This window comes from Hyaena hyaena, unplaced genomic scaffold (assembly GCF_003009895.1).
Source record: "Hyaena hyaena isolate Hyena2069 unplaced genomic scaffold, ASM300989v1 scaffold_27, whole genome shotgun sequence".
Taxonomy (NCBI): domain Eukaryota; kingdom Metazoa; phylum Chordata; class Mammalia; order Carnivora; family Hyaenidae; genus Hyaena; species Hyaena hyaena.
Window position 1 is genome coordinate 3385228 of NW_024080659.1, and position 13946 is coordinate 3399173.

At 37.8% G+C, this 13946-nt stretch overlaps 1 protein-coding gene across 4 annotated transcripts in view; it reads right to left on the reverse strand.

The window, feature by feature from the left end:
• Window positions 1–9104: 9104 nt before the first annotated feature.
• Window positions 9105–13946, reverse strand: part of ZNF624 (zinc finger protein 624) — a 31808-nt gene continuing 26966 nt past the window's right edge. For all 4 annotated transcript variants that reach the window (XM_039227369.1, XM_039227371.1, XM_039227372.1 and 1 more), the window contains exon 6: window positions 9105–13690. In XM_039227369.1, the coding sequence (XP_039083300.1) occupies window positions 11472–13690 (2219 nt within the window). In that variant the 3' untranslated portion in view covers window positions 9105–11471. The remainder of the gene's footprint in view (window positions 13691–13946) is intronic.

The window sequence follows — 13946 nt, forward strand, 5'->3', positions numbered from 1 at the left end:
AGAGAGAGACAGCGTGAGCAGGGGAGGGTCAGAGAGAGAGGGAGTCACAGACTGAAACAGGCTCCAGGCTCTGAGCTGGCAGTCAGCACAGAGCCCGACGCGGGGCTCGAACCCACGAACGGTGAGATCATGACCCAAGCGAAAGTCGGACGCTTAACCGACTAAGCCACCCAGGCGCCCCTAAGGATTTTTTAAAATAGTGTTAGCACCCAAACGCGCATGCGTAAAGACTACAGTTTTCTTTTGTTTGATGTTAAAGTCACTTTTCATCGGCTGGTGGTTCCCCCTCCCTCCCTTTTGCCTTCACCCTCCAACCCCAATGAAAAGATGTGACCTCAGTACCTCCCAGTGTTTCTGACGACTCAGATCATTCAGTTCACGTGGCTTCTGCTGTGTTTCTCCATTGTGCCGTTTTTCTCTTTTTCTTTTTTTTTTTTTGTGCCGTTTTTCTCTTTGTAATTAATAACTGTTTGGGGGTAGGGGCACCTGGGTGACTCAGTGGGTTAAGCGACTGACTTCAGCTCAGGTCATGATCTCATCGGTTCGTGAGTTCAATCTCTACGACGGGCTCTGTGCTGACAGCTTGGAGCCTGGAGCCTGCTTTGGGTTCTGTGTCTCCCTCTCTCTCTCTGCCCCTCCCCTGCTCATGCTCTGTCTCTCAAAAATGAATAAACGTTAAAAAACCAAAACTATTTGGGGGTAAGTGCTTTGAAACCATGCAAACATCCTGTTTCTCCTCAAACTTGCGCCTACAAATTTTTATCATTCACCTATACAGCGACGATTCCTGTGGGGTTTGCCTCATGGTGATTTTCCATTTCCTGTTTCCTTCTACATTTATCATCATAATCCTTCCATAAGAAAGGATTTCTCTGCCATTTACTTAATATATTATAGATTCAATTACTCATTTGCATCAATACAGACTCATGGGTATTTTTTTTCTTAATGTTTATTTTTTGACAGAGAGAGAGAAAGGGAGAGAGAGAGAGCTGTCAGCTCAAAGCTTTGCTCAGCGATCTATCCCATGAATTGTAAGATCAGGACCTGGGCGGAAGTGGGTCACCCACTGATTGAGCCACTCAGGCGCCCTGGGTTCTTTGAGTCTATGGGTTTAATTCACAGGATGTCATTTATTATTTTGTTTCTAAAATTGTTCCAGCTTTGGCCATCAGGAGCTCCTTCAGGTTGGCTCATGAGTTTTTTGTGTTTGTTTTTGACATGCTTACTTTCTGGCACAAGATATGCCATGTTCATCTTGTATTTTTTCCCTTGTAGGTCCTGGAATCAACCATTTCCCCATGGATCCCTGGTTCTTGTCGTTGGAGAGCCGTGTTGGAAATCAAGATCTGGGTGTTAGGTGTGCTCACTGAGGTTTGATGTCATTTCCCTGTTCCTTGTCCGTGACTTGTCCCTCTGACACTGAGAAGCCCAGCTCTCATTATAATTATCATTATAATATGTGTACTTACTGTAAATATATATGTATGTATGTATATTTACACACGTGCGCATATGTGTGTGTTTCAGAATTACTAGTGTGTACACCTGTAAGAAAGATTCATTAAGAGGATTACCTTGGGGCACCTGGGTGGCTCTGTCGGTTAAGCGTTGGACTCTGATCTCTTGGCTCAGGTCATGATCTTATGCTTCGTGAGTTGGAGCCTGTGTTGAGCCTGCTTGCGATTCTCTTCCCTCTCTCTCTGCTCCCACCCCACTTGTGCACTCTCTCTCAAAATAAATAAATAAACATTTAAAAAAACCCCAACACAATATCTTAAGAAAAAAGAGGATTACCTTACATATGTACAACTCTTTACGTCTTTGGTTTTATAGTCAGGACATTGTTTTGCAAAAATAATTTCAGTTAGATCTCTTCCCCGAGCCCTTCACTCTTGGTTATGTTATTCATTTGTAATCCAGTAGGCTGTTAATCATGTATTCCATTTCAGGCTTACCTGTGCATATACACCTCAGTTGTTTTTCATTACTTTCTTTAAATTTTTGCATTTGTAAAATATCACCATAGTTCTAAGTGTCAGAACTAAATAAAAGGATATTTCGAGGGGTGCCTCGGTGGCTCAGTCGTTTAAGTGTCCAACTCCAGCTCAGGTCATGATCTCATGGTTCATGTGTTCATGCCCTGAGTCCAGCTCTGTGCTGACAGCTCAGAGCCTGGGGCCTGCTTTGGATTCTGCGTCTCCCTCTGTCTCTTCTCCTTCCCTGCTCATGTGCGCTCTCTCTGTCTCTCAAAAAATGAATAAACACTGAAAAAATTTTAAAAAGATATACATGTATTTACCACATGATCTAGCAATATATATTATTTATATAATAAAAATGAATACATGTTTATACAAAAACTTACACATGAATGTTCATAGCAGGTTTATCCATAATAGCCCCAAAGTGGAAACAATCCAAATGTTCCTCAATGGGAACATAAATAAATAGTGATATATTAATACAATGGAATGCCATTCATCAATAAAGGGGAATGAAGTATTGACACACATAGCATAAATAAATCTCAACATTTAAGCTGTGTGAAAGAAGGTAGGCACAGAACAGTATATACAATGTAATTCCACTGGTATAAAATTCTAGACAAGACAATTCTCATATATAGTGACAGAAAGCAGATTAATGGTTTCTTGGAGTCAGGTGGGGAGAATTGTCTGGGAAGGGATATAGGACAGTTTTGGGGTGATGAGAATGTTATATTTCTTGATTTTAGGGGTAGTTATATTAAAGTGCATATTTACCCAAACTCCTCAAAATGTAAAGTTAAATTGAGTGCAATTTATTATATGTAAATTATGACTTGATAAAGGTGATAAAAAACCTCTACTGGATGCAGTGAAATGGATGCTTATAGAGAAATTTAGACTGTTAAATGAAAAAAGAAAGGTTGGAAAAAATCTAAGACAATTTCAAGAAGCTAGAAAAAAACCCAGTGGATTAAATTAAAAAAAAAATAGAAAGACTCGTGTGTTTAATGGTCATTGATATTTCTCTTTTGTGGAATATTTAAAATTTTTGCTCACTTAAATTAGGTTGCAATTTGAAAAGAGCGTGAACCACTGAAAAATGAATCAGTTATATAGTAGTTAAGAGGTGACCTTTTGAAAAGATTAATAAAGTGTTAAATCCCTAGAATGCCTAATCAAGAAAACAAAGAGACTACACAGATTACCAATACTAAGACAGAAAAGAGAGTATCGCTTTAGATTCTACCGATATTAAAAATACAACAAGCAGAGGGGCGCCTGGGTGGCTTAGTCGGTTAAGCGTCCGACTTTCACTTAGGTCATGATCTCGCGGTTCGTGGGTTTGAGCCCCGTGTCGGGCTCTGTGCTGACTGCCAGCTCAGAGCCTGGAGCCTGTTTCAGAGTCTGTGACTCCCTCTCTCTCTGACCCTCCTCTGCTCACGCTGTCTCTCTCTCTCCTGTAAATAAATTAAAAAAAAAAATTAAAAAAAAATACAACAAGCAGATATAAACTAGTTAAAGCTAATAGTTAGATATTTCAATGAAATGATATGGGGATTAAATAATACCAAAAAGGACACAAGAGACAGAAAATATCAATAGTCCTACGTCTATCAAAGGAATTGAACCTATAATTTAACATTTTTCTACACAGGAACATATGGGTGACTCAGTTCATTAGGCATCTGGCTCTTGGTTTCGGCTCAGGTCATGAACTCATGGTTCATGAGTTTGAGCTCTGTTGTTGGGCTCCACGCTGACAGCACACAGCCTGCTTGGCATTCTTTCTCTCTCCCTCTCTCTCTGTCCCTGCCCTGTTCACTCTGTCTCTTCCTCAATGAAATAAACTTAATTTTTTAAAAAATAAATTAAAAAAAAGAAAATAAAATTTTCCTATATAGAACATTCCTAGCTCAGATGGCTTTACTGATGATTTTTACAGAAAATATTTATGGGAGAAATAATTCCAATACCAATAACACACAGTCTTATGCAAACTCTTCTGGGGGACACAAAAGGGAAGTGATTCCCAACTAATTTTACAAGACCATATTATTCTGATACTAATCCCTGACAGAGCTACTACAAGAAAGGAAACATACAAACAACATAACACAGACATAAAATCCTATATAAAAACGTTAAAAAAATGTAATTCAACATTATAGTAAAAAGATAATATACAATGACCAAACGGAATCTCTTCCAGGAATGGAAGATGCCTTAACATTCAAAAATCGATCCACTGGACAAACTTTGAGAACATTACGCTAAGTGAAATAAGGCCAATCACAAAAGAACAAATATCTATATGAGGTTCCTAACATAGTCAAATTCACAAATGAAGAAAACAGGACAGTCATTTCCAGGGACTGAGGGGAGGAGGGATGGAAGGTTATTGTTTAATGGGTATTGAGTTTCAGCTTAGAACAATGACAAGTTCTAAGAGAACATGAGAAGGGATATGGATGGTGGTGATGATGCACAACACTGTGAATGTACTTAATTCCACTGAACTGTACACTTAAAAATGGTTGGGATGGTAAGTCTTATGGTATGTGCGTTTTACCACAATTAAAAAAAAAAAAATCAATCCATATAACTCAACCACATTAACAGAATAAGTAAACCATATAGTCATCTCAATAGATGCAAACTATGTATTTAGTGAGATTCAGCACCTCTCCACTACTTCTGGAGACCCTGGCCAGTGCCAAAAAGCAAGAAAAAAATGGTATAAAATCTGGAAAGATGAAGTGAAAAACTTTATTGCAGATGACATGTTGTATATAAAGTCCAATAAAACAAACATAATTAGCAAGTGAATTTATCAAGGTCACTGTATTATAATTTAATAGTTATAATAATTATAATTATTACATAGTTCGTTCACTCCTTTGGATATAACATAAATCCATTTCATGTTATATATAATAATGTACAATACATATAATATACCATAATATATAATAGATAAAATATGTATATCATTTATACTGTTGAACCTTGAACAGCGTGGATGTTAAGGGTATTGCCCCTCGAGTCAGAAATCCACATATAACTTTGATTATGTAAATCCACATATAACTCCCCAAGAACTTAACTAGTAATAGCCTCCTGCTGACCAGAAGCCTTACTGATAACATTAACAGCTGATGAACACATATTCTGTATGTTATACTATATACTATATCCTTAAAATAAAGTAAGCTAGAGAAAATCAAGAAAATGAGAAGAGAAAACACACTCCCACAACTATAGTTATTGATACTGTAGGTTTACATGGTCTCTTTGCAAGATGAATCATCTGTCCATGCCTCTATCAATATTGTCTTTTATGATACAAAACATTGTGATGCTATAGGCATTATTAACCAATCCCAGAAATGAAATGTGGGGGAAAAAATTTTATTTACAGGTATTACGAAATCATGCACTGAAAACAAAAAGGCAGCAAAATGCCCCTATGATCGTTTCATGGTAGCCTGGCCTGTATGTTAATGAATAAAATGTTACAAAATTCTTATGGCATAGAGTAATTATGGTCGCATTCATAATACAGCATTGGAAACATTGTTACATATTTGGAAAATTACTTATCTGTGATGATTGGGTGATACATAGATTCTCCAGCAGGAGCTTAGTGTTTCAGGATTGATGGTTTTCACAGCTTTTTTTGGAACAACAATAGTGTATCTTCAGGGGTGTAATCATTCCAGACTTTTATTATGCCCTAGGGCACGGGGCTTTCCCATTGAGCTGACAATCCTTTCCACAGAGTACAATGTGTACTGAGCCTTAAAGATCCTTATGACCCCCGATCTAGATGGTGGTGTGTCTGGGGGCAAATAGACCACTTTGACACTTTCAGTGTTGAACTCACGGGGTTCCGGATGGCCGGGGACACTGTCAAGTATCAACAGAACTTAAAAAAAAATTTTTTTTAATGTTTTTATTTCTTTTCGAGAGAGACAGAGACAGAGAATGAGCTGGGGTGGGGTTGGGTGGGGGAGGCAGAGAAACAGGGAGACAAAGAATCGGAAGCAGGCTCCAGGATCCAAGCTGTCAGCACAGAGCCTGATGTGGGACTCAAACCCATGAACTGTGAAATCATGACCTGAACCAAAGTTGGATGCTTAACTGACTGAGCCACCCAGGCACCCCTCAAAAGAACTTTAAAAGGCAAGTTTCCTTACTTGCAAGGTATTTCCTGACTTCAGGGACAAAACATTGTTGGAAGGAATAGAAAGTTTCTAAAAAAAAAAAAAAAAAAAAGCGGGGGGGGCGTGGAGGTGGGTTCAGCCCTTCTTACTGTACAACCAAAAGACTGGGAGCTGCTAAATAGCTTTTCAAAGATTAGCAGCTTTGGGGGCGCCTGGATGGCTCAGTCAGTTAAGCATCTGACTCTTAAGTTTGGCTCAGGTCATGATCTCCCAGTTCGTGGGCTCAAGCCGTGTGTTGGGCTCTGCCCTGACAGCATGGAGCCTGCTTGGGATTCTCTCTCTGCCCCTCCCCCCTCTCTCAAAATATTATTCAAAACGCTGCCAGTATTGGAAACATTGGGATAAAGGAGGATAAGCATGTATTTCACAAAAAGTGCAAAGTTTTCACACCTGTTGGCTTAGGTGCAGTGATGGCTTCATGAATTTTCTTCTCTTTTCTTTCTTTTTGCAGAGGATTATAGTGGATTCATTTATCTTGGCATGGCAGGCAACTGCTGCTGCGGACCTCAATCATTGGTACATATCAAGAAATTCAACTTTCTCTTAGAACTTCATGACTTTTCTTTGCTCCTAAAAGAGCACTTCCACATCATTAGTGGCTCTCCATATGGGTCCCCTGGTATTATTCAAGGTTTACAGTATTTCACTTAAACATGAAGGAAAATATGTGAGAAGTGTGAGAGACACCTTTTTACTGTGATATACAACGTATTGGAGATGAACTGCTCCGTGACGATCAGTGCCTCACAGCGTTTTAAGTGGATACTCACTACACTTGAGCCCAACTCAATAGCAACAGGAGGTGGCTACAAAATTATGACAGTAGTAAAGTATGTACTGCTAAAAGTTCATTTTACAAGGTTCTCATTTGTTCTGCATCTTTTTGCTGACATTTGTCTTGAATGCAAATGGTACTATGTATGGTCTGCTTGTGTGCATAAGTTTTGATACACTTTTAACTTTTTATAATAGATCTGTGCGTATTTTGTGGTAGTGATAAAATAGGCTATTATCTACATATATTTTGTGCGCTCATAACATACCCTTTTTGTAAAATCTCAATTCTCTCTAGGCTACATGGTTCATCTGTGAGTTTTTCAAATTGTTGCAAGTCTTTAAAAAAATTTTTCCAATACATTTATTGAAAAAAACCCTTGTCTATTAAACGAACCCGCAGAGTTCAAACTCATGTTGTTCAAAGACCAACTATATATATTTAATATATATTAGCAAAAATCAGAAAACTAAAATAATAGCATTTATAACATCAAAGCACCAAATATATAGGGCTAACTTAATAAAAACGTTCAAAACGTCTACATTGAAAAAATACAAAAATTGCTGAGATTAAAAAATGTATATAAATGAAAAGCATGTTCACAGACTGGATGTCTCAATATTGTGAAAGTGTTCATTCTTCTAAAATTATGTATTTGATGTTAAGGCCCACTAAAATCTCAACTTTTTGGTGTGGAGCAATTGAAAAAAAATTTAAAAATGTATATGAGGAATGCCAAGGACCTAGAGTTGCAGTGGCCATTTTGAACAAGAACATAATTCAAAGACACACACCACCGAGACTTACTATCAATCTGTTTACACTAAGAACATCTGGTGTTCCCTAGAATGGAACAGAATAATTTTGAAATAGACCCCCACATAATATAATCATCTGATTTATCTTAAGAATACCACTACAACCCAAGGGGGAGAGGGGAGGAACATCTTTTCAATAAATGATGTTGAATAAATTGTGTATTTGTATGCAAAATGTTAATTTGACCTCTATCCCACACCACACATAAAAATTCATTTCAGAGGGATTGTAGACCTAAAAGTGAAAAGTAAAATAGTAGAGAAAATATCTTTTGTGACTTTGGATTAGGAGAAGATTTCTTAAACTAGGCACAAAAAGCACTAATCATAGAAGATTATTTTTCATTAAAACTAAAAACGTCTGTTCATTGAACGACATCATTTGGGGAGCGTAAAGGCAGGCTGGAGATGGGGAGATGATGTCTGTAATACAAGTATCTAAAAAGCACCTTGCAGGGCACCTGGGTGGCTCAGTCGCTTGAGTGTCTGACTTTGGTTCAGGTCACGTAGGATCTTGCGGTTTGGGAGTTTGAACCCCACTTTGGGCTCACTGCTGTCAGCCTGTCAGTGCAGAGCCTGCTTCAGATTTTCTATCCCCCTTGCTCTACTCCTCCCCCACTGTACTCTCCCCCCAAATATTTTTTTTAAAAGGTACCTTGCACCCAAAATAAAGAAAGAATCCTACAAATGAACAAAGAGTTCCCAATTTAAAAAATGGGCAAAAGTCTTTTAAAAAACTTTTTTTTAATGTTTATTTTTGAGAGAGAGCGTGCACCCGAGTGTGTGAATGGGGGAGGGGCATAAAGAGGGAGAGAGAATCCAAAGCAGGCTCCAGGCTGTCAGTACAGCTGGGCTTGAACCCATGAACTCCAAGATCATGACCTGAGCCGAACTCTGACACTTAACCATCTGAGCCACCCAGGTGCCCCCCAAAATAGGTAAAAGTCTCCAACAGGCACTTCTCAAAGGAGGGTATTCAAAATGCCAATAAGCACCTAAAAGGAGACTCAACATCATTAGCCATAAAGGAAATGCAAATTAAACCTATAATGAGATAATGTCATAACTAGAACTAGGCTTACCTCTCCATTGAAACTGTTCTAGTAAAAGTAGCCTATGCCATCTCTGTCCCCTAACCCTTTTCAGTTATGTCATTTGAACTTGCTTACGATGGTCTTCTTCTTGAAATGCTTGGCTCTGAAGCAGGGCAGAGGGTTTTATGTGTGGTGAGGGTTAGGAGGTAGAAAGGAGCAGCCAACAGAGTAGGCACTAAGTCAACAGAGTAGGCATTAAGTCGTGTCAACTGTTCAGCAGGGTTTCTTAAGGATAGTGTGTCAAGGTGTAACTCTAAACTTTCCAATCAGAAACTGGTACATTATATCCAAAGGAGGTATGTCTCTTGGTAACAATTCATAAATCCCACTATTAAAATTCAATCTGAAATGGTCATTTTAACCAGTGTCAAATTATTTACTTGTAATGGGAGGTAGCGCCTATCATTTGTCCAACATCCCCTTCGCAATTTTGGATACATACATATTCTAACATTGTGAGAGGGGTACTGGGATTCTCTTTCCTTCAGCCTCTACTAAAGCACAGCTCATCATGTCTTGTCCTTTTTGGATAGCAGCTCCATGGTTTCTTAGGGCCTTCGGATATCAGGGCCATAGCGTCTTGGTTCTCATTTTTGTTCCAGCACTCAGTAGTTCCAGAACTCACAAGACTTCCTTCATGGACTTGGGTGTCTGGCTGTTTCCCCTCTCTATATTCCATCATGCAATGTTCTCGGAGGCTGTACACGGAACTTTTCACCATTGTGACCTTTTTTTCAGTGCCATGTTGAGGGTGGAACTTTTCTTGAGGCTTGCAGTCTTCTGGTCTATAGCCTGGATAGAAGTTCCAGATATTCTTAGATATGTTTTTCGTTTGTCTGAAATTACTACCTCTTCTAAATGAGGGAAATGAAGTGCTGGGTAACTTCCTTGGAATCTAGGCGGCATCAGAACAAATTCTCATGCTCTCAGATCCATGAGTGCCCCTACCCTGCCACTATATTAGGGTAAATCTTGGTACATAACAGGTGTCCAATAAATTACCTTCACAAGTAAAATAGGTTTTTCCTGTTTATGTTAAATATTACATGCTTGTTGGGAAGAAAAGCTTATGAAATACATAAGTGCGTAGTAATCAGACAAAAAAATACTGCCTACTCCACCAACTCTAAAACAATTTAACTTTTTGGAGACCATCCTTTCATTCATGGCTCTCAAAAGTTCATACAAATACAGTTTCATATAGAATTTTACACCATACATGCTGCACTTACATTTAAAAAATTTTTTTCCAGTCCTTTCCCCTATTTATCGCTCTACTTCTCCCTTCCTTCAAGGTAACCAATAATAACAGCCTGGTATATATTCTTCTGATATATATATACTTGTTTCCATGCTCATCACATACATATATATATATACATAAATAGGTATGATCATTTAATAAAAAATGAAATCCTGTACACATAAAGCTCTGTAATAAAGCAATTAGTTATTAAAAACTGTGGAAATACCTTGAGGTCAACTAGTGTAGATAAAACTAATTTTAAAAATTACTCGTGCTGTTCCATAGAATGGCTATATCACACTTTATTCAACCATTCCCCACTTCATGGGCATTCACTTAGTCGCCACTTGGTTTTCTACTTTGCCTCTACAAACAATACTTCAACAAAAATCCTCACTTATGTGTATTCTTCTGCATTGATGCTGTTATTTCTATGGGGAAGATCCCCAAAGTGAGACTGCTAAATCAAAGTATTTTTATTTTAAAATTTTATCAAAAAATTAAATATATATTGCTTAATTGCTGGTGGAAATAGAAGTTAATACAAATATTTACCCTTTTCTGTAAGAGTAGATGGTTTCCCAAATCCCACTAGCAAAAGATCTCTTAATTTTTGCCAACTCCATTTAGTGGAGGTGGCATCTCATTGGTTGTTTTAATTTGCATTTCCCTGAGTACTACTTAGGTTCATAATATTTTCAGAGATTAATGGCAATTTGTTCTTCTATGACTAGCCATCTAGTTCAGATGGATTAAAGACTTTAATATAAAATATAAAATTATCAAAATCTTAGAAACAAATTTAGAACACTATGTATAACCTAGGGATTAAGGAGACTCTTTTAACTAAAAGAGTAAATTAGTCTAAAAAGGAAAATATCTATGAAAAATTAAAATGTGGGGACTTCTTTTACCATATAAAACAGCATAAAGACAAACGCTAGATTAAAAAATTTTCAACACACACATGACTAAGGATTAATACTTCAAATATACAAAGAGCACCTCCAGATTTATAAGAAAGACAAATCAATAGAAAAATAGGCAAAAAAGTATATAGGCAATTCATGGAAGACAATGTAAGTGAACAAAGTATGAAATCTGGGTGAAGGCTTTCATTTGTCCATTATTTTTCTCTGTGAAATTTTCTTATAACTTCTAAGACTTAATACAAGTTTTCCACATTCTTATGTTTATAAAGTATCTCTTAAGGGTGTGTTTTCTGGTGAATTGCTCCTGAAAGTTTTCTCACATTCATAAAAGACACAGTTTAGAAGTTCTCCTTGCGGAGTTGACATCTGGATGAATGATTTATTACTTTTCATATTAACTGAGTTTCTCTCTGATGTGTTCTCTGGTGTACAGTAAGGCTTGAGCTACTCCTAAAGGCTTTTCCACATTCATGACACTTATATGGTTTTTCCCCAGTATGCATCCTCAAATGTACAGTAAAGTCTGAGTTGGTTCTGAAGGCTTTTCCGCATTCTTCACATTTATAGGGCCTTTCCCCAGTATGAATTCTCTGATGAAGAGTTAACTGGGATAGAGTGATACATCCTTTTCCACATTCCTTACATGTATAGGGTTTTTCTCCAGTATGTGTTCTCCAATGGACTGTAAGGTATGAACCTCTCCTGAAGGCTTTTCCACAGACATCACATTTATAGGGTTTCTCTCCACTATGGATTTTCTGATGTTCTGTGACATGTACCATCTGGCTAAAGGCTTTCCCACAGTCATTACATTTAAATGGTTTCTCTCCGGTATGTGTTCTCTGATGGGTATTAAAGCCCGAGTTACTTGTGAAAACCTTCCCACACTCGTTACATTTATAGGGTTTTTCTCCAGTATGCCTTCTTTGATGTACAGTGAGTTGTGATGTATTAGTGAAAGCCTTTTCACATTCATTACATTTATATGGTTTTTCTCCAGTATGGGTCCTTTGATGTACAATAAGGTAGGACTTAGTCCTGAAAGATTTCTCACAATCATAGCACTTATAAGGTTTCACTCCAGTATGGATTTTCTGATGCTCCTTGAGATTTACCATTTTGGTAAATGCCCTCTCACAGTCAGTACATTTATATGGTTTCTCTCCAGTATGAATCCTCTGATGTACAGTTAAGTGTGATTTTATTCTGAAAGATTCCCCACATTCATTACACAGATAAGGTTTTTCTTCAGTATGAATTCGCTGATGTATAATTAGGGATGAAGAACGCATGAAGGCCTTTCCACATTCATTACATTTATAAGGTTTCTCTCCTGTATGCATTCTGTGGTGTACAGTAAGGCATGAATAATTAATGAAGGCTTTTCCACATTCATTACATTTATAGGGTTTTTCTCCTGTATGAATTCTTTGATGTTCTGTGAAATTTGCTATGCGATTGAATGCTTTCCCACATTCATTACATTCATAAGGTTTCTCCCCAGTGTGAGTTCTTATATGTACAATAAGGCTTGAATTACTTCTATAGGCTTTTCCACATTCATTACATCTAAAGGGTTTCTCGCCAGTATGAATTCTCTGATGAACATTAAAAATTGTGGTATTCTTGAAAGACTTCCCACACTCATTGCATTTATATGGTTTCTCTTCAGTGTGGGTCTTCTGATGTACACTGAGATAGGACTTATTCCTAAAGGCTTTCCCACAATCATTGCATTTGTAGGGTTTCTCTCCATTGTGAGTTTCCTGATGTCTTGCAAGTTTTGATCTATCACTGAAAGCCTTCCCACATTCACTACATTTACAGGGCTTCTCTCCGGTTTGAATTCTCTGGTGTTGATTAAGGCGAGCACACTGGCTAAAAGATTTTCCACAGACATTGCATTGATAAGGTTTCTCCTTAGTATGAATTCTCTGATGTACCATAAGCGATGAAGAAGCAATGAAGGCCTTTCCACATTCGTTACACTTATAGGGTTTTTCTCCAGTATGAATTTTTTTATGTTGACTGAGATATGAAGGCTGGCTGAACATTTTCCCACATTCATTACATTCATAAGGTTTTTCTTTAGTGTGTGTTCTCTGATGTTGAATGAGTAATGACCTGTAACGAAAGGACTTTTCACAGGTGCTACATTTATAGGGTTTTTCTTTATTATTGTATTTTTTCCCTAAAGTAAGTTCTGAAGTAGGCCTTATGGCTTTGCTGCCTTCTGTATCCTTGTAAATCTTTTTTCCCGGAGAGGTATCTGTAATCAAATCTAAATTCTCAGTGACATTTTCATGCGTTTGGCATTTGCTGTGGGGCTCATCTCTGAGAACTCCTGCTTCTGGAAAAAGAATAGATCCAAATCTAAATCCTCTTTGACCAGTGGGAATTTTCTTGTGAGTAACTGTTCTTTGACTCAAATGATTTTCCCGACTTTTCTGCAATCTCAGTATCCTTTCGTTCCATTTCCATAATCCTCCCATTCTGGGGTTCCACAGACCGTTCTCTGTGAGTTTATCTATTATGGCTTCTTGCGATCCAGCTCTAGAAGTCTCCGCTGTTGATACAACATTCCTGGCTACAGGTCTGGTCTCCAACTCTGCGGGGAGAAAAGAGAAAAATCAAATCAAATGACTCCTATTTTCTAAACTAGGAAGACCTCAGTAAACAGGATAATAAAAGGGAAACTTGAGCTGATAATGAATACAAAGTTTTAACTGCTTCCAAAGTGGCCTTATTTTCTACGGAGGAAGTAGGTTTGAGGGAGGCTGGTTGAGCCAAGAACCAAAGTAACAAATTTAGGGTTTTTCTCCTGCTAAACAAATTCATTCATGGTAATTCTCCCAGAATCTAAG